This window comes from Anabrus simplex, chromosome 7 (genome assembly GCF_040414725.1).
Source record: "Anabrus simplex isolate iqAnaSimp1 chromosome 7, ASM4041472v1, whole genome shotgun sequence".
Taxonomy (NCBI): domain Eukaryota; kingdom Metazoa; phylum Arthropoda; class Insecta; order Orthoptera; family Tettigoniidae; genus Anabrus; species Anabrus simplex.
In genome coordinates, this window is record NC_090271.1 from 303384706 (window position 1) to 303405480 (window position 20775).

Below are 20775 nucleotides of genomic sequence, written 5' to 3' on the forward strand. Positions count from 1 at the left end.
TTCTTTTTTAGTCCAGAGTAAGATTAGTTTTTAACTTTTTACTTGTGAACTTATAAGCTGATGAGAACTATTAAAGTTTAAAAACGCGGGTGCATTGGTCACGCTGTCTTGCGGCTCTCAGTGTCTTCCCTAACGTCTAATAACACATAATAATTACGCTCCCAGAGGTGAGTCTCTTATTCACGTAAAAAAATTTACGACAAGATTTAAGAAAAAAAAGCCTTTCTTGATATTATTTTCTTTTTTACTTGCTTCAGGTCCTAGTTTGAACCGAGAACAGTACCCTGGAAACACAGCGTCCGCCAATATTTTTCATCAAAAAGATCTTGTTATCTAATACTTAAAGAAAGCGGCTATGTTAGAGAAGACATATGTTTTATCACGTAAAATAGGAAGTTACGTCTTTTGACTGGTTGTGTTATTTTAATAACAGCCATTTTTAACCAATAGAAAAATTTGTTTCTTAATTCTTGCACTGGTTACTCTAATACTCAGTGAATGTTTAGCAAGTAAACCTTTTACACGTATGTTCTTACAAAATTAAAAATTATGCTCTTGGACTTTTATGATAGTGAAACATTGGTTTTTGTCCGCACATGGTTTAATGTTTTTAGATTCAGCGGACTTTTATCAAGAGGTCGTATATTCATAGTTTTTAGTTTTAGTGCTATTTTTAAGTTTAAGTCATAGGTTAATGTTTATGGATCCCGTTTTTAATTAGGTCTTGCCAGTTCTGTAAAATTTGTATGTACTTTATGCATTGTTTATTGTAACTTTGTCTATGTATATTTTTCTTATTTTTGGCTGATGATGATGCACACCAGCATCGAAACCGGTACCGAGTATAATAAAATGTTATAATTTTTCTTATAACATTGTATGGTATTGAATAGGTGGACCTCTCTTGTTTCCATTTGATGAGAACTACTCTACCGGACGAACTGGCCAAGCATTAGAGGCGCACAGCTATGAGCTTGCATGCATGAGATAGTGGATTCAAACCTTACTGTCGGCATCCTTGAAGATAGTTTTCCGTGGTTTCCCAGTTTCACACCAGGCAAATGCCGGGGCTGTACCTTAATTAAAGCCATGGCCGCTTCCTTCGCACTCCTATCCCATCGTCGCCATAAGACCTATCTGCGTTGGTGCGATGTAAAGCCAGTTGTAAAAATAAAACTAAAAAAAAAAAAATATATAACGAAAGTAATCTCATAATATTTCTTTATTTCATCCCTTGGTTTGATAACAGGGACCATTTGATTATTATGAAACACACAGGAAATGTTTTCACTTTTTCTTTATTACTGATGCACCTAATCACAAAAACATGAAAACCACAATGGACACAGAAGAAAATTGGAAACAAATTAAGGGAAAACTTTCCTCCAACTGCTTAGGATGGGAAAGCAAAACAATACATTTTGAGACCATGCCAAAGCTGCCTTGTGAATCTATGGAATGGGTTTCCCATTATTTCGCTGTAAAAACATATTACTGTAAAAGTTACATTTTTAATTAACTTTCTTTATTATTAGGTAAAAAGAGAAGAGGTGGATCGACGAGTTAAGGAGGATCAGGAAAAATATTCGCACAAATTTAGTGAAGAGGCAAAATCGTTATGTCAGCAGGTAAACAAATAAACTGATGTTCATCTATTATGCTTGCATATATTTTTTGTACTCTTATTTATACCATATGTTTGACTTCTAGTTATTAAAGAAATCACCAAAGACACGACTTGGTTGTCATTGTGGGCGGCTAGGTGGACGGGAAGTTAAATGTCACGAATTTTTCAAGTGTTTGAATTGGAAACGACTGGAAGCTGGAATGTGGGATCCACCATTCCTTCCTGATGTAAGTGTCTCTTGTCTTTAAAAACCTCTTCTTATATAATCATAATATAATTGGTCGGGGAAGTTTCATTGTATTCTGTTGTGAACTTCGGGATCTTGTATATTTTGCGTAGAATTGTAAATGATCTGAGAAACTGGATGGAATGACTGCAGCAGACTTCCCAAGTAAAATTGCGCTATAGGGCACCAAACGCATTAAAAAACTAAACTTCCCAGAAGTCTGTTCTACTTTACTCTGTGGAAAATACTGTGGAAAAGGTAAGTTTTTGAAGCAGATGTGTTTTTTTTTCTTTGCCTCCTTCCTATTCTGTTTGTCATGTTATCCTTCGAAGTTATTGCCTTATGAGGTGGTTTTGAAATCTAACATAGACTTCAGTTACTCCATTCCAGATTCCATTTAGCCTACTAAACTTCGTAGCATCTTTGCTTTAGAAGTTGGCTTTTATCATAAAAACAATTCTGTCCTGAATTTACTTTGATACTAGTTGACTTAGTGTCTACTTTTTTAGAACATCAAAAAATCTCCCTACTTTTCATAGGTTTATCTGGTAAATAACGATTTTTTTTTTTTTGTTAAGGAAGCTATATTTTCCAGTCGACTTAACATAACTTTAAGGTTTTTCAGTCTGTCAAAAACACTAATTAACCTCTTAACTGGGTATTATAGATGTGCTTTGTGTAACCTGCCCTGTGAATTTTTTCAGCAGATGTTTGTTACACGGTAGGATATTCAGAAAAGTTAGTTATATCACTAATATCATTCATCTGTGGTACAAACAGTAAAATAAAGGCGTTTTAATGAATTAATTTTAATGTTAGAGAAATTTTATATCATTTACATTAACTGCAAGGTCATTTACCTGTTTGGAATTTCCGAGTTTGGCCCATATTTTATAGCCGAAAGTTGAAACAAATAAAAGCAAGGGGTATTTATAAATATCATATCATGCATGTGACATTCTGAACCACTTTCGTTAACTGAAAGGTCATTTACCTGGTTGAAATTTGAGTGTTTTGTTCATATGTTATGGCCTAAAATTAAAACAAATAAAAGAAAGGACTATTTACGAATCGCACATCATGCTAGTGACAATGCGAAAGACTTTACATTAACTTCACGGTCCGTTACGTCATTTACCTCACTAGAACTGCGGCGATTTTTCTCAGAGGTAATTTTCGAAAAGTAACGGGTTGCGATACTTTCCCGTTTGGAGAAGTACATGCTGTTTCCTGGCTTATGAACTATCCCCTCCAGCATTAGAAGTCCAATTAGAGTTTTTATCTCAGTTGGATTTGTATCCACCTAATCTCTCGCTCGTGACCCTGGTTTCAAGTTCGGATGGGCTTCTAAAATCTGTTGGTCTGTTCGGCAATAAGTTGAAACATATCATCACCTATGAACTGTTCAGAATATTCCAACACATTGGATTCATCGTCGAAGTCCTTATTTACACCACTAGCACCAGAAAATATGAATTTCTGATGTGAAACACTACGCGGCGGGAGAGGTTAAAACATATCTAGCACTTCGGCCTCGTCCGTCCGATTCGTCATGTTGTTCTCCTTGTTCTTCTTTCTCACTTTCTGAACCACTTTCACTATCAGAATCGCCTTCATTTGTATCAAACCATTCACCTTTGGATTTCTGAGAAGATAAATCCTCACAATCATTCTCTAAGTGTTGAATAATCTCGTCTTCTTCGAGAGTTTCGAACTTGCGCTTTGAACTAGATGCTGCCTTATTTGGCCTACTGCGGACAAGTAGCACCGCACAGTTGTAAAATAATAACAAATAATCTTCAAGAAGCGTGACATGTGGTATTTGCTGTCATCGAGCGGGATAAACATCAATTAAGACGACAATACACGATGCGGCACAGTAGCTCTTCATACCCAGGAGATATTCACGGTAAAAGACGAGTACGTATATATTCGTCATGCCCATTACCCTGTAACATACAGCGTATGAATATATACATCATGCCCAGTTAAGAGGTTAAAAACACATATAACACTGTAACATACCTGTAAAATATATACACTGTTCTTTGTTTAATAGCATAAGTAATATAAAGTAACCTAGGTAAAGAAGGTATAAGTAATTTAATGGTGACAAATAGATTATGTTACCAAGAGCAAGTAGATATAACGTGTACATTGCCTAAAAGTAATGTCATTTCATCAGGTACTGTGATTGACTTCATTAGGGATATAGACAAACTATAATTTTTTATTTTTAAAAGACTAGTAATAATTAATTACTACAATTGGTACCACTGCACAGAAGTGTTAAATCTCAAAATTGTTGGTCTTAACTTGCTTTGTTTTAAAAATATTTATTCTTTATCATGTTCGAGATTTTGTTAATATTTCATTTTTATTTTCCTTGATATTAATCACACTTAGAGATATGGAGTTCTTTGTCTCATTTGTAGTCTCCATATTGCTGCAACAGGGAACTGGAATGAAGGACACTTCCTGCCATCAACTTATTGACTTTTAATGGTGATGGTTTGTAATGTCTTGTATGAGGAAGAAAATTACTAACAGTGAATGTCTTACTGAAGAATATTATTTAGGAAAATGGTGAGCTTCATAGAAGTCAAAAAGAAGTACCAGTGAAATGCTATCTGACAGAAAATGTACATACAGTTGAAGCCGTTAAATATGACCGCTTTTAATGATGTACTGGATATAACTGCAAAATCTATGTCCCGTCTAAATCCTATATACAATAAGCACTGTATTTTAAAATCGCTTATTATGACATATCGTATAAAACGGCGTATTTTTATCACATTTTTGGACAGATGTATCGCCTGTAATGTCCAGTGTTGATTTTTGTTTGTTACACGTTTGGGGATTGCTGACAACAATGCAAGGCTTCTTTTCAAACTCTTGTTTTCAGTAGACTGTAGATTTCAAATCAGTCTGTCTGTTAAATAGTCGAGGCAAGCATCACTGTGAAAATGTCGCAAAAGAAAGGGGAAATGTTTAATATTGAAGAAAGGTCACAAATAATATGGCGATTACAAAATGGGGAAACAAACTTCAGCATCGCTAAGGAATTGGAATGATTTCTACAGTTTGGAAGGACAGAGGGAACATTTCATTTGTTAGCCAAGACAGTGTGCGACATTGATCAATTTACAGTGTTGCCACTTCTTTCTTCGCTTATTTTATATTTTGCTGACATATTATTGCTGTATGTGCTGTGTAAACATTAGAAGAAAATTTCCTCTCAGTTACACTCCACAATTACTGTATTGCAAATACAGCACGTATTTCATTTTTTTAAAATTTTTTTATTCTGTTAATTAACCATGTAAGTGTGCAGCCTAAAACACACATGATATTAATAGCAACAACAAAAACTGTTTGTGCGCCTATCGTCTATAACGACCGTTAATGTACGGTCCCTTTCGAGTCATAACTGATTTTGACTGTATTACTACTAGCAATTACTACACTAAATAAGCATCAGTATCCTGAGTGTCTAACAAAATTAATGAGAGGGGAAGACACTCACTCTTAACTTCTTGAATAATATTAGATTCTACAAAAGTTTGTTCTCATTTGTATGAATTGCTACACCAATAAGGCCTCCTAATGGCCTTGTTGTTTTAGAATAGATGGCCAGATCTGCCTTAGCAGAAGGGAAGCCGAGGAACTATGCACAGATCTGTATTTTAGATGTAGAAGCAACAAGACATTGCGTAGACATTCCTGAGAATTCAAGTTGTAAACCAAGGTATTGTGGACGTACTGGGGTCATTCATAGCTAAAATGTGCAAATGCTATGATATTTTGCATGTAGTAGAAAAGGAAGCTAATGAAAATGCGAAAATGAAAGGTATTCCTCCAGTTTGCTGTGGACTTGGGTTATATGCCATGATCACTGTTTGGATACTAGGAGGAGGAGTAATAGTAGTAGTAGTGGTAGTGGTAGGTGTGTCTGTTGGTAGCAAAATTAGGGCAGTAATGTCCTCTTATATTCAACCACACAAAATGAAATGTACTACAAATCTACCATTATGAAGGCGTTCTGAATTTTCGTCACTGCATTGCAGTAACCCTAATAAAAATGAATGGCAAATGATGGCAAGATGGGCGCTACACCAATAAAAGTAGTGCAAGTTCACATGCATTAAATGAATGGTTGAAGTTCACCCAAAATGCTTCTGTGGATATTGTAATCAATAAATGCATAATCATAGTCACATATCCAGTATTGTGGTAAGTCTGTAGTGCAAATTGTGGGTCCACTGTACAGTGTAAATTGGATAAAATGATACAACCCTCTAACACCGCCTACTATGGTCGTCTGATGAGAAGTTACGTGGATGTGGGATAAGAGGTGCGAGGGGGTAAGCATGGCTGCCGCACATGCACCTGTCTCAAGGCCTTATAATAAACATTTTTTCATCCAGGGTGATTCTTGCGAATTGAGGTGCTGTCGTGAAATTTCAAAGTGATAGCACAATTGAATGGAGTTATGAATCAGTAGACTAAGCGCCATTTGACGAAAATTGAGATTTTAGCACAATCTTGTACAGGAAAGCTTGAACTACTTATAATAAATTCCCCACTGGCTTACAAGAAGGCATTAGTTGTCAGTAAACTGAAAACCTAAGCGACATAGCGGGAATCAGTTAAACTGTAAATTACCGAGCTCTATAGCTGCAGTCGCTTAAGTGCGACCAGTATCCAGTATTACATGTAACTAATCTCATTATTAGACCCATATTGAACTATGCTATGATATACTAACAATTTGTTGGTTGTTTTGATCCACCTTTTCAATACAAATTACAGTTTGTGTTGCTAAGTTGTAATGTTACAACACTAATTTACCGGGACATGTTTCGCTTTTATTCACAAGCATCATCAGCCTATACAATTGCCTCAAGGTTTGTCATATTTGGATTATTGTTACAAATTTCATTACATTGAATGTAAATCTAATTTCAGTGATAACAATATTTAAAACATAAGAATAATATACACATTAAAAATTATGACAATATGATTTGCAATGTTAAAATGGAGTACTCTTGATTCTAAAACACATTGACGTCCAAAACACAACAGACAATAGTCACAGTAACGCAATAAGGTCCACAAGATTCTGTAGCAGCAGACAAAGGGATGCTTCTTCCATTCTATAAATCAAAAGAAACATAATCAGATACTCAAAATTTGGATTGAAGCCCCTTTTAACCATAATTTACATCAAAACAATCAACTTCCAACGGAGAGTTTGGTCGCTACAAACAAGAATTAAATATGTCAATACTTCCTCTGATCAAATTGCCAACTGCAGCAGCAAGTCTCATCAAATCTAGAAGCCATTTTCCAACGAACCCAAGACTTCAGTTCTAGATTATCATCATGACTCTAATCACGCATGATGCAAAATTACAGTCTTTTTAAATAACATTATTTAGAGAGCACAATTCTTAACTAAAATTCTCAATACTGAAATGTTACTGTATTCTAGAAACCAACACACTTAATAAACTATGGCTCCTATATATGAACATCCAATATTTATATTTATGACTCAAATTTTAATGCCAAATTATAGTTGAATCAATTTTATTTTAACATTGCAAACAATTTTTAGCCAAATTTTCAAATTGTAAAAACTGTGTTTTGGATGTCAATGTGTTTTAGAATTAAGAGTTACTCCATTTTAACATTGCAAATCATATTGTCATAATTTTTAATGTGTATATTATTCTTATGTTTTAAATATTGTTATCACTGAAATTAGATTTACTTTCAATGTAATGAAATTTGTAACAACAATCCAAATATGACAAACCTTGAGGCAATTGTATAGGCTGATGATGCTTGTGAATAAAAGCGAAACATGTCCCGGTAAATTAGTGTTGTAACATTACAACTTAGCAACACAAACTGTAATTTGTATTGAAAAGGTGGATCAAAACAACCAACAAATTGTTAGTATATCACAGTATCCAGTATTCGGAAAATAGTAGGTTCGAACCCCACTGTCAGCAGCCCTGAAGATGGTTTTCCGTGGTTTCCCATTTTCACACCAGGCAAATGCTGGGGCTGTACCTTAACTAAGGCCACGGCCGCTTCCTTCCCATTCCTAGCGCTTTCCTTTCCCATCGTTGCCATAAGACCTATCTGTGTTCGTGCGACGTAAAGAAAATAGCTAGAAACTGTAAATCGCATCAGTAAACTATGTGACGTTCCATTTTGCATCATTAGACCAAGCGCCTCATTCCTCACATTGTGCCGTGGATGACAGCGAGGGAGCCCGCGTTTTCGATAGTGGTAACTTATTGACATGGTGATACATTGAGGCCCGGTTGTATAAAGACATCTGACTGGAGATCAATTACGAACTTAGTTCTGAAAATGAACTGAGATTACGACTTCATCGCGTTGTATAAAACTGAACTCGGTTTACACATGTGTGGTTCAAATGTAATCGGAGTTCAAAAAATTGGACGTGGCAACACCGCAAAACAAATGAAATACGAAATAGCTCGGCCCGTTTGATAATACTTAAATAGTGGGATTGACCTGGCCGTGACTGTCAACAAATGAAATACGAAATTGCCGTGACTGTCGAAGAAGAAGAAGAAGATAATATTGTAAACTCGCGAAGTAAACATGGAAGGAACTTCACACAGAAAGAAAAGGGCAATCTGGTGGATATTGTACTATCAAGGTACAAACATATAATATAAAATAAAAGAACCTATATGGTGACATCAAAGTTGAAAGAGAAAGCCGTTGACTTGTCAATGTTAAAGAGCTCTCCAACAACCATTTGAAAACTTACTGTAGCATAAAACCTAAGAGTTGTTAGGAACATACACATGGGTGACAGGGGATAATTTATTTGACTAGGTTTTTGTAGTGTGTCCCTTAACTTTAGTTCCAGTCGTTCCACAACATCTTTCGATAAACGAAATCTTACTTTGAACATTTCACACAATTCAATAATCGGATTCCGTCTGTGCCGAAAGACGCGAGGAGCTCGTTGTAAAATCAACTCTTCATCAGACGAAAAGTCGGAATAATCTGACATCCCTGCTAAAGAAAATATATATGCTTTGTTTTGTAAGCTTGAAACATAATAGAAAACTAAGTAAGAACATGTTGGTATAGCAGTAGGGTATTGTTTATATGATATTCACATAACCTCACTTCTGAAAAAATCGAGCGATCTTTAGCATTATTTAACTACTAGCATTCAATATATTTATAACGCACCTCGATATTATTAAGGTACGGTATTCTTACGCATATACGATACAAGGAAACACTTCTCAAGTCTTCAGGTCTAGTTCAATGTTTAATATGAATGATAATGATCTAAGTTCAAGGAGATTAACCGACGAATATTCGGCAGTCAAATCTGAACTTAGATCAAGACGAGATGATCTTAGGTTAGCGTTTATACAACGGAAAATCAAAGTTCAACTTGATTGGCAGCCATTTTTCCACTTTAAACTCAGATCAAAAGTTTTATACAACCGGGCCTGAGTGGTTTATCAAGTGACGAAGTTCAGCGATGTATCAAGTACTTCTGAAAGTAAGGAGGAGGACAATGCTACTAATGCAGCTTGCTAAAATGGTTACGTCGGCAAATCATTCTAGCAGAATGAAGGTTAGTATCAAAATGAGATTGTTGTATGGTATCTAATACGGTAGTCTGCAATGTAAGTAATAATTCTGTATCGGCATATTATTTATTGGAAGAAGCTGCAAAGGCTTCACCGTAACAGTGTTTTGACATGTTATGCTAGATAATACGCGCCAAATCAGTGAATTCCAGATCAGGATAATGAATGCAGTGACTTTGCAGATATTTAGTGTGCCCTCAAATTTCATCAGCGTTTATACACTGCAGAGGACTACGTGAATGTAATCAGAAACTGCTGGTGGAGAAACCTTTGTGGCCAAATGGAAAAACCTTTCTGTGAAGCCAAACTTGGAAACCTTAAGTCGCTGATACACCTAATACTTGCAGATGCCAAACAATTTTACCAGAAACTTCAAGGAGATTCTGACATCGTGGACGGCATAGATAGATTCAATGGAGATCCTGATTTTGAGGCTGAATGAACTGAGAGTATCAATGTTATTATTACCTGTCCAATGTTTTATATGAATTTATGGGAGTAAATATTTTAATCACATTTTCTGTTCCTGTTCTGTTCGACTGAGATAAGTAATTAAAATTCTATACTTTCTTTCAGAATCGCTTTATTTTTCTTGGAATAAGGTAATCATAACCACATATACCAGCTTCCATATCCTTTACTTAGTTCAAGGGACTGCTGTTCTGATGATGATGATGACGATGCTTGTTTAAAGGGGCCTAACATCTAGGTTAACGTCCCCTAATGGTATGAGAGACTGCCATTCTACTTTAGCAACTAATGTGTGTCTAAAGCAGAACAAAACTTACCCATAGGCTTGAAAATATCACGTCAGTAGTGCGCCATTCCAAGTTCAAATCTCGCAGCGTCGAAGAAAAATTCACAGCTAGTATCGGTGAACATCTCAGGGATTATATCAAATATAAATATTTTTTTTTGTGAATTCGATTGAGAGTTATTCAGTACAATGCTTCCATTCACGCCAGATGAGTTTTATGGATGTTTCAGCTTAAAATCGACTGCAGAATCAGCAAATAGTTATCAGTTATGATATATATACTAATATTATACTCTATAAATAATAATGAATTAAAACTTAATAACTATTATTTATTCAAAAATATAGAATTCGATGGATAAATTAAATTTGAGGCTCGAATATTCATCAATATTTACAATAATATTTCATTAAAAGCATTGGTTGAGTACCGTTTTTTCATCTTAACCGTCATAACCTTCAGTTGAAAAAAAATATCATTAGCTTCTCTCTAAACTTTTGATTTTATAAATATATAATTCATCTCACATAAATCTTCGTAGACTGGAATTCATTAAATAAAATTACCCTGTCTTAATACGAATTGCTTCTCTCATCTCCTAGACCTAGGTTACTTATTAAAGAACTGAATATTGAAGAGCTTATCATGTCAAAAGTAAATTATTTCAATGAAATGTTCGAAATGTTTAAAAATGATCTCATAATTTTAAAAAAAATTGATTTTTATGTGAACTGAGAATGATTATTGTATAATTTGTTTTATCTTTCATCATACGTCTTTAATTATGTTAAATTAGACGTACGCAGAATAATATAAGTTTCAAATATGTAGCTCCCAATGGCTACCTACCATGATTTATTTATAAAAAATATTATGTCTTATCACCTCATAAAATTCAATCATTTACCAGCAAGTTGATAAGGAATACCATGGATGAAATTTCTAATTCCTTACTAATGATAGGCTGTCATAAAGAAGACACTGAGTTTGTATATCCTATTAACATCCTGTTATTTTAGCTTAAATCAGTTTAAACCATGTATATATTGTGTAATTCTCTTTGAAATTGCCATATGAGTGTTAATTGTAGATTATTGGTGTTATTTTTGATGACCAATATTTGTTGTTAACTCGCAAGTTTATTACCAAGTTGCCACTTATTATGTAATATGGATTATTTCATACTTAATCATCATTACTACCATTCAATCTAACCTTGATCCATATTTGTATTACTTAAGCATCCATTATTTAACCTTATATGAAAATCCTTCCTCGTATGTGTACATATTTATCATAATTCAATAACTACTTTCTCTTATACAACATTATTCCGTACTCATATTCCCTTTCATATTTTCTTCATATATTTATACTGCATCACATGCCATTATTACTGACTTGATTCTACGTAACGCACATATCAATTCATTTCATAACTACTTAAAATAACACTCAATGGATCAACAACCAATCATATGCATAGCAATACAAAGTGCCTTTGCTGGCGGGACCTAGTGTTTACAGTGCACTATGTCTTCTGGTATGGGCTAGAGCAATTACTTTCATTGATCTGTCTCAGCTTTATCCTTGGCTTTGACAAAATGAAAGTGACTGAGATATGAGTGATGCTAGTAATGCCATTCCTTCTGCAGCCAGTCCCTGCTATGAATGGTGTGAAAATATTGCTCATAGGGTCAGTTGGTGCATGCATTTCAGTGGGCTTGGCAGACTGATATGTAATATCAACTTCTGGCTCGGTGAGGAAAGCAACGGGAAACTACCTCACTCCTCATTTCCCTAGTACGCCTCTTCAGTGATGCCTAGGCCATCTATGACAGCTGATGGCGGAACTGTTGAGGATCCAACCAGCCTTCGGACTGAGGACTAAACATACACATACAGCAATACAAAACTCACTTTTCCATATATCTTCATATTTAACCTATACTGGCTTAAACTTGGCAATAAGTCATCAATATTTACAAACTCGGTAACCTACGACTTAATATAAACATGTATCATACTTCATTTTCATCGAAACTCCCTATCTTTGGCATGGCTTATTGAGAATTAACTGAAATATTGCTAACGTAACACTTCACTGACATATATTCACTCTCCTACCTTAGGATGTACTTAAATCTTACGGAAGACTACCAATAATCTTCCTTAATGAATCACTGTTCAATCACTCGCGTCGAAACTAGATGTTATTAAACACTTCACGAAGATATAACGACCTATTCCTTCAGAACAATATCAATAAACAACTATCTTCAACAAAGAAATACATAAATAATTTCAAAATAAATTGTGAAACTTATTTTATTCTGTGTCTGTCTGCTGCCGGGGTCATTGTTTCTTCTGCTACATCGCTCTGTGGGCAGGTTTTCCCATGTTCAATTGCTTTGTCATCTGGGAATCTCGGTAAGTGAGCTCGTCTTTGCGGGTGATATCGGCTGGAGTCCATCAGTCGCCAATCCCATGTTTGATTTAGCAAGCCATTACATCGATCTCGTACGCATGCATGAAAAACACATTCAAAGATAATATTAATAGCATCTTCCTCTTAGTTGCAAAGCCTTCTTGTACTATTATTTTGCTTTCTAACGACAAATGTGACTTCAATATGTATGCTATATACAGATTACCAATATGTCTGTGGTAGCTTATGATCGTCTAATTCAATGGTAGTTTATTTTAAATGCTAGCGTTTTTAATTGTGTTTCCTAAAGAAACCTTTGCTTTTCTTTCATGCAATGCCAAGGTGAATCCTATCGGTTTTATATCTTCTTCATATTTTGTTTCGAACTTCATAAATATGATGTGTACGGAAATAACTTCTCGTAATATCTTTGGATTTTACTGGCAAACTTTATATTTTGACTTGGATATATATTAATTTTTAACAGAATTGCTGTTCCGATCTTCAAGGCTGCTTATTTCAAATCGGTTTTTCAATTGTTTCCTCTGTTGACTCTAACAATTTCCAATGGTAGATTTTATTTCGGTCACGGCCACTGTAATTCCAATTGCTCGTATCATTTGACTTGTATTTTCCTGTCATTTAACCTACAAACTTTATAACAGTATTCACGGCAAATGACGACTTTTAAATTCTGTATTTTAGTAATCAGGGCAATGAAATGGCACACTCAGAACATAATAGGACTATCGTGAAGTAAAATCCATGAAGAATTATGCATTGCACTGTATAGACTACAATGGCTTATTTCTTACCATTTGTATTTGACTCGGACCAGTTGATATTCGTCGAATCAATAAGTGGTTATAGCAATGACTTTAGGGAATAGCTCCTGTTCTAAAGTTTCTCCATCTAACACTAGGATTATGTGCAGAGTTGTGGCGCGGCTCGCGATGATTCAAGCACTTAGTGCAGTAAGAGATTCAGGTTTTAATCACAACTGCGGTCATATATTTTTTGAAGACTTGCTCAATAGATGCTCAACAGTAAGGGGTTACTGGTGTCGCATTGTGATGCATTATTTGCACGTGAGAAATACCTTAAATTGCATCAGAAGACTAAGCGCCATTTTTAAAAAGAAAAATCTATGAACTGAAAGTATAAAAATGTTGAAATTTGGTGAGAAGGTACAATCTGTTATCGTACAACACCAGGAATACCATGTTTAACAAAATTATGTTTGCTCGAATTTACACATAAACCTAAAGTTAAACGCGAATATCTCGAAACCAACTTTTGGCGCTTGGACTAATGATGCATAACAGCATCCAGTTGTGCCTTACAATAGAGTTAAACTAATGTATTATTAAGGTCCACCTTTTCAATACAAAATGTACAGAGTTTAAATCACATAAATGATTAGGGACTAGTTTTGACCTAATAGTAGGTCATCATCAGCCTAAAGCAAAATAGAAACATAAATACTGTAGAAATTAAACAATGTAAAGACACATAAGGTCTCATAAATGTACATATCATGCGAGATATTGAGAAAAGAATTTAGAGCCGTGCAGCACTATGTTAATAAATAATTCTATGACAAAGATTCATAAGAAGTCCAGAGCGCATTTAAAAGATGTTAAAGACAGGAATCCTTGAGTTGCTGGATAAGGAGATTAGTATATGCTGGCTCCTTTAAGATGCTGTTACCCAATTGAAGAACAATTGAGCCGAAGTCACGTCATTTATTAACGATTAAAGTCCAGTGCATAGAAAGAAAAGAAAGATCCACGTGATCAATACTTATTTATTAAATTTCTTAATAACAGAACTGGTTTCGACTCCTCACAAAGTCATCTTCAGCTGTCTTATACATTTACATTATATTACATATTCTTAAGTGTTGTGCCTTGCTAATTGAAAATTTTTTTGTATTTGACTGACTTTAAGTAGTCATGTTTCAGAGTGGTTAGTCCAATGTTTGTATGTTAAAGTTTGTTTGAAGACTTAGTACACATATTAAAATGATAACTATTTTAACAGATTAAAAAGATCACAATACATGATAAAACACTTTGCTATGTACATATATACTATTACCGTCCAAGTTTTACGGGTAAAACAAGTTCTTAAAATAACTTTGTCATTTTTCGTTATTATAATTCGTCAGGCATAAAAAGATAATATGCTTGAGTTCAGCTGCATTATGCTCTTGTAATATTTTGTATTAGGCTTTATACCTTGTCAAATGAAAGAATATGTTCAACAGCTGAGTTGACATTTTTCAAAGTGAACAGTATTATGTTCATAATGATGGTATATCAGGTAACCTGAAACCTGTGTTAAATGACCTATTAAGTATAAACTATATAAAGTACATTAAATTACAACACAAGGTAAAGTACTACACTTCAAGGTGCAAATGTCTAGTTATAATTCAAGTGAAGGGTATAAACATTCATGCAGGTTTATATTGAGTTCGTATGGGGCACTTGTATCACTACGTATATATGCTAAGTTCGTATGGGGCACTTTGCATCATTACATTATATTTACATAAAGTGCAACCACTGTATAGCTTGCAAACTATATTGTTAATGTGTACAGATTTGAAGATGAGTGTGTGCTGAAGTTGTTGATAATCTTGAAACCGTTGCAGATTACACCAGCATATAAAAGCAGTTGTTGTTGGTGGCTGTTTTCCGGTCTATGACATTTGATAATTATCTGTAAAAAGTAAATTAAATTAATTTAGGTTTTTAAAAAGTGTTCAGAAAGTGTCTACTTGTGTGTGCATACATAAAAGTTACTTACTATCGTTGAATGGTTGAGAAGTGTACAGCTTGGCTGTTTGGCGTGTACTGTAGCATGTACTTCTGGTTTTAGTATCTGTTGCTGTGAGGGGAATGGAGGGTAGGGGGAGCTGTCGTGTGTGTAGGGGCGGAGTTAGGCGTGTCCGTCACCTGCACTGTGGTTTGCGTGTAACGTTGTTTGTTGACTGTTCTAAGATAGTAATTTTTTACAATAGGGATAATTTTGTTAAATAAAATATTGGTTTTTTTTGGTTATTTCGTTAATGCTGAAATTGGGGTTGGTATATTGATCTATTGTTATGTGTAGTTCTTCTGTAATATTGAGTAAGGGTCCTTTGGGGTTTGTGTTTAATATTTTCATATCGTTATCTATATTCATAAAATTATGTTTGTACTTGACCATATGTTGACCTTTCGCTGAAAAATGATTGTGCTTTACAGCATTGACGTGTTCATTGTATCTGACAACAAAATTTCTACCGGTACATCCTATGTAACTTGTTAAGCAATTATTGCAGCTGATTCGGTAAACTCCAGAATGAAGGTATTTATTGTTGTTGTTAAGTCTTGGTATTATGTATGATGCTACTACTATTATGCGTGGTCCTGAAGGCTATTTCGAGATTGTGTTTTTTGAAAATGTTTGTTAATGGGTATATGTGTGTGTTATTGAAGGTGAAGGTTGCATAGTCCTTCTTAGGTTTGTCTATTTTTAATAGTTTAGTTTTGGGTCGAGATTTATTCTTTTGAATGATTGAATTATTTCTTTCTTGTATCCATTTTTTCTTGCTATTTCTTGAATCAAATGTATCTCTTCGTTGAAATCGGTTTTTGATAGTGGTATGTTGAAAGCCCTGTAAATCATACTGTGATACGCTGCTTTTTTATGGGAATTGGGGTGAATGGAATCTGGTCTTATTGTGTTTATTGTGTGAGTGGGCTCGCGATAAATTTTGAAGGTCAAATGATTTTCATGTCAAGTAATAGTCAGATCGAGATAATTTAATTTGCAGTTACTCTCAGATTCTATTGAAAACTGTATATGTGGGTCTATGGTGTTTATTCTGTCCAAAAGGGTGTTGTCATTAGTTAGTCTGTTGTCGATGATGACAAAAACGTCATCAACAAATCTGCACCACAAAAAATATTCCGTCTATTGTGCTGATTGAGGTGTATTCGAGGTGGTCTATATTTATATTTCAGCTAGTATACTGGAGGCGGGGGACCCCTTCGGTAAGCCTAGTTGTTGATAAATTGTATCGTGGAACCTGAAAAAGTTGTTCTTAATGGCGAATTCAAGTAATGTTTTGAACTTCTCGATTTCTAAGTTACTTAGTTTACTGTGAGTTTTGAGATTGGATAAGATTATATCAATGGTTTTATTAGTGGGAATATTCGGATACATATTAGTTATGTCGTATGATGGTAAGGAATGGTATTGTTCTAACTGTAGCTCCTTAGTTTTATTACAGAAATCTACTGAACTGCGTATAGTTCTATTAGCTTGAAAAAAGTAATGTTTTTTAAGAAATTTTTGAATAAATTGTGATAACTTATACGTAGGACTTGCTCTGTAATTTACTATAGGTCTCATAGGTATGTTATCTTTATGTATTTTAGGAAGAGCTTTTGCAGTTGGTAGTTGGGGGTTCATTGTTATGAGATTTGTCGCTTCTGTTTCTGTGAGTAAGAAGTGTGTGTTTTTGGGATTTTGAGATTTCTTTGTATCGTATTTGTAGGATCTTTACATATGATCCGGAAGATGTAATTTTTGAAACATTATTTCGTTTTTTGAATGTATTCGTCTTTGTTAATGATTACTGTAGTATTACCTTTATCTTCTTTTGTTATGAGAAGATTGTTCTGTTTAATTTAGTTTTTAAGACTGTTTATGTGTGTTATATTCGCCTTGTTACTGTGTGAACTATTTTCTTGTATTTTATTAATATACTGCGGTAGTTGTTTTGTGATGTCATGTCTAACTTCTTCTCTTAAGTCATATGGAATCTTCTGTATTGCTAGTTCAGCTTCCGTGACGGTAGTTGTGATATTTTGTAAAATTGACGTATTGCCCCAGTTATGTTTCGGACCTCTACTCAATATATCAGTTTCTGTTTCGTCGAACACTGTGTTCATAAGATTTTTAATTAATCAAGATAAATTCCAGTGTGCTGTACATCATTAAAAAGTTGTTAGGGATGGAAATCTTTAAGTTGCAAGTCAAGGAATTCAATATATGCCGACTCCTTAAATGTGATGTTATACATTCAAAGAACAACTGAGACGAAGTTACGTTGTTTTTCAAGATATTCATAGACGTAAAAACACATGGATGCTACTGTATGGCTGCATAATGAACAGTTTGATAATGAATATGCATCGATTCGTTGTCTGTCCATGACTGATGTTTGTACCTAAGAGTGTAGTATCTGTTACTCGTGCCGTACCTACAAGCTGCCGCGACTTCTCTACAGACGCAGATAGTAGCTTGCAACATTATTGTACATCGTAATGCTGAGTAACTAGTGTTATTGTACTGACCCATGTGCATAGTGCCTGATATATCAGACGGCCTGTGTAAATAAAACTATCACTTATATGAACATTCTTATTGTGGGAATGTTTTTTCTGTAATTATTAAGAGTAGAAATGTGTAGATAAATTGAAATAAAATACAGAAAATAACTTAGTGGATTAAATTTTAATGATGTAATACTCAGAGGTACCAACTATTACGGATTGACCATAATTATTACGGATTTCACCTAACAATTACGGAATTACGATCAAAGGGGAAATTATTATGGAAAAGCTGACATCACAGAAAAAATAATTTTATACGGAAAAAAAGAAAAGAAGCATAAATGTTCAATCCTTTCAAGCTTTTCTCCTGAATCGTCCTTGTTCCAACGCTTGTGAGTTGGCAACGATACTTATTTGATCGTTACCTCCTTTTGCTACCCATAAGCATTATAAAATTAATTGTGAATGAAGGAGCCCAGGCTCTTCCGTTCTTCACTATAAATCCTTCAGTAATGTTGTATTTGCTGTGTTAAGTGTACCTGACAGTTGACAGAAAGATTGAGAAAGAAGTGAGGCCTACATTAAACACATCTGCATTGGAATCGCGTATGGTTCAGAAGACGACAATGTCATCACAGTGGGAAGGATGCTTCAAGAAATATTACACTGAAAAGCAGCTGCTGCATGAGAAACAAGCTACAAGGAACGTTTTATCACAGAACTAACAGGTTGTGTGCAAATGTTATTGTGTAATATGATATACTTTCGAATAGATTGCTAGAGGGAAGGGCAAACAAAAGGGGTGTCATTATCGAGAAGGAAGGAGCATGATTTAGTCTTGATTCTAAATTTTTCTCGGGGGCGGAGGGCGATTACTGAGAATCTGCTTCAAATGTTGGTACCTATGAATACTGTAGATGTTTCATAGTTTTAAAAATGTCTCAGATTTTAATAATTTAGTTTCATGTGTTCTGCGTTCAATTTTGAGTTGCTATTAAAGACTTCCCTTTTGGAAATGTAAAGATGATTGGAAAGTGGAATCACCAACCCATCAGACCATTTTTAGCAGGACTTACCATATCTTTAGCCCATTGAATACAAAAGTTTATTTTAGTCTAAAAAGTAGATGATTAACAAAAGCTAAAAACCCCTTCTTTTATTCATTTTATCAAGATAAATGTCATGCATTAACCTCTATCATGATTATGATTGGAGTGGAAGTTTTGAATTGGTAATATAGACTTTTTTTCGTCTTTCTATTTGTTCACACAATCTTTGTGGACAAGTAATTGTAAATATTTGCGTGTGGCAAGCATAATTGGTGGTCATACAAATTTTAGTGAAAAGTGCCAGGGTATGTATAGGTACTTTAAGGCAGAAACAGGTTCAAAGAAGGACATTCCAGGAATCATTAATGAACAACGGGAGTGTGTACGTGAGGGTCTTCAAAAGGCAGAAGTATTCATTCAGCAGTATGTAAAGATTGTTGCTTACAAGGATAATGTCCAGATAGGGGGTGTGAGTAATACTAAAGAAGTATTAAAATTTACATGTGATAACAATGACATTTACAGTAACGTACAAAATTTGAAAACTAGAAAAGCAGCTGGAATTGATAAGATTTCTGGGGATATACTAAAGGCAGTGGGTTGGGATGTAGTACCATATCTGAAATACTTATTTGATTATTGTTTGGTTGAAGGAGCTATACCAAATGAATGGAGGTTTGCTATAGTAGCCCCTGTGTATAAAGGAAAGGTTGATAGACATAAAGCTGAAAATTACACGCCAGTCAGTTTGACATGCATAGTATGTAAGCTTTAGGAAAGCATTCTTTCTGATTATATTAGACATGTTTGTGAAATTAATAATTGGTTTGACAGAAGGCAGTTTGGGTTTAGGAAAGGTTATTCGACTGAAGCTCAGCTTGTAGGATTTCAGCAAGATGTAGCAGATATCCTGGATTCAGGAGGCCAAATGGACAGTATTGCGATTGACCTATCTAAGGCATTTGATAGGGTAGATCATGAAAGACTACTGGCAAAAATGAGTGCAGTTGGACTTGACAAAAGAGTGACGGATTGGGTGGCTATATTTCTAGAAAATAGAACTCAGAGAATTAGAGTAGGCGAAGCTTTATCTGACCCTGTAATCATTATGAGGGGAATTCCTCAAGGCAGTATTATTGGACCTTTATGTTTTCTTATATATATCAATGACATGTGTAAAGAAGTGGAATCAGATATAAGGCTGTTTGCAGATGATGTTATTCTGTGCAGAGTAATAAATAAGTTACAAGATTGTGAGCGGCTGCAGGGTGACCTCTATAGTGTTGTGAGATGGACGGTGGGCAATGGTATGATGATAAATGGAGTTAGTCAGGTTGTGAGTTTCACAAATAGGAAAAGTCCTCTCAGTTTTAATTACTGCGTTGATGGGGTGAAAGTTCCTTTTGGGGATCATTGTAAGTACCTAGGTGTTAATATAAGATAAGACCTTCATTGGGGTAATCACATAAATATGATTGTTAATAAAGGGTACAGATCTCTGCACATGGTTATGAGGGTATTTAGCGGTTGTAGTAAGGATGTAAAGCAGAGGGCATATAAGTCTCTGGTAAGACCCCAGCTAGAGTATGGTTCCAGTGTATGGGACCCTCACCAGGATTACTTGATTCAAGAACTGGAAAAAATCCAAAGAAAAGCAGCTCGATTTGTTCTGGGTGATTTC

General features: G+C 34.8%; 1 protein-coding gene across 7 annotated transcripts in view; it reads left to right on the forward strand.

The window, feature by feature from the left end:
- Positions 1-20775, forward strand: part of Gprk2 (G protein-coupled receptor kinase 2) — a 228386-nt gene that overhangs the window by 109469 nt on the left and 98142 nt on the right. For all 7 annotated transcript variants that reach the window (XR_010860778.2, XM_067151750.2, XM_067151748.2 and 4 more), the window contains 2 exons: positions 1536-1628; positions 1711-1854. Coding sequence is in view for 6 of the 7 variants with exons in the window: in XM_067151750.2 (XP_067007851.1) it covers positions 1536-1628; positions 1711-1854 (237 nt within the window). In the remaining variant the exon portion in view is untranslated. The remainder of the gene's footprint in view (positions 1-1535; positions 1629-1710; positions 1855-20775) is intronic.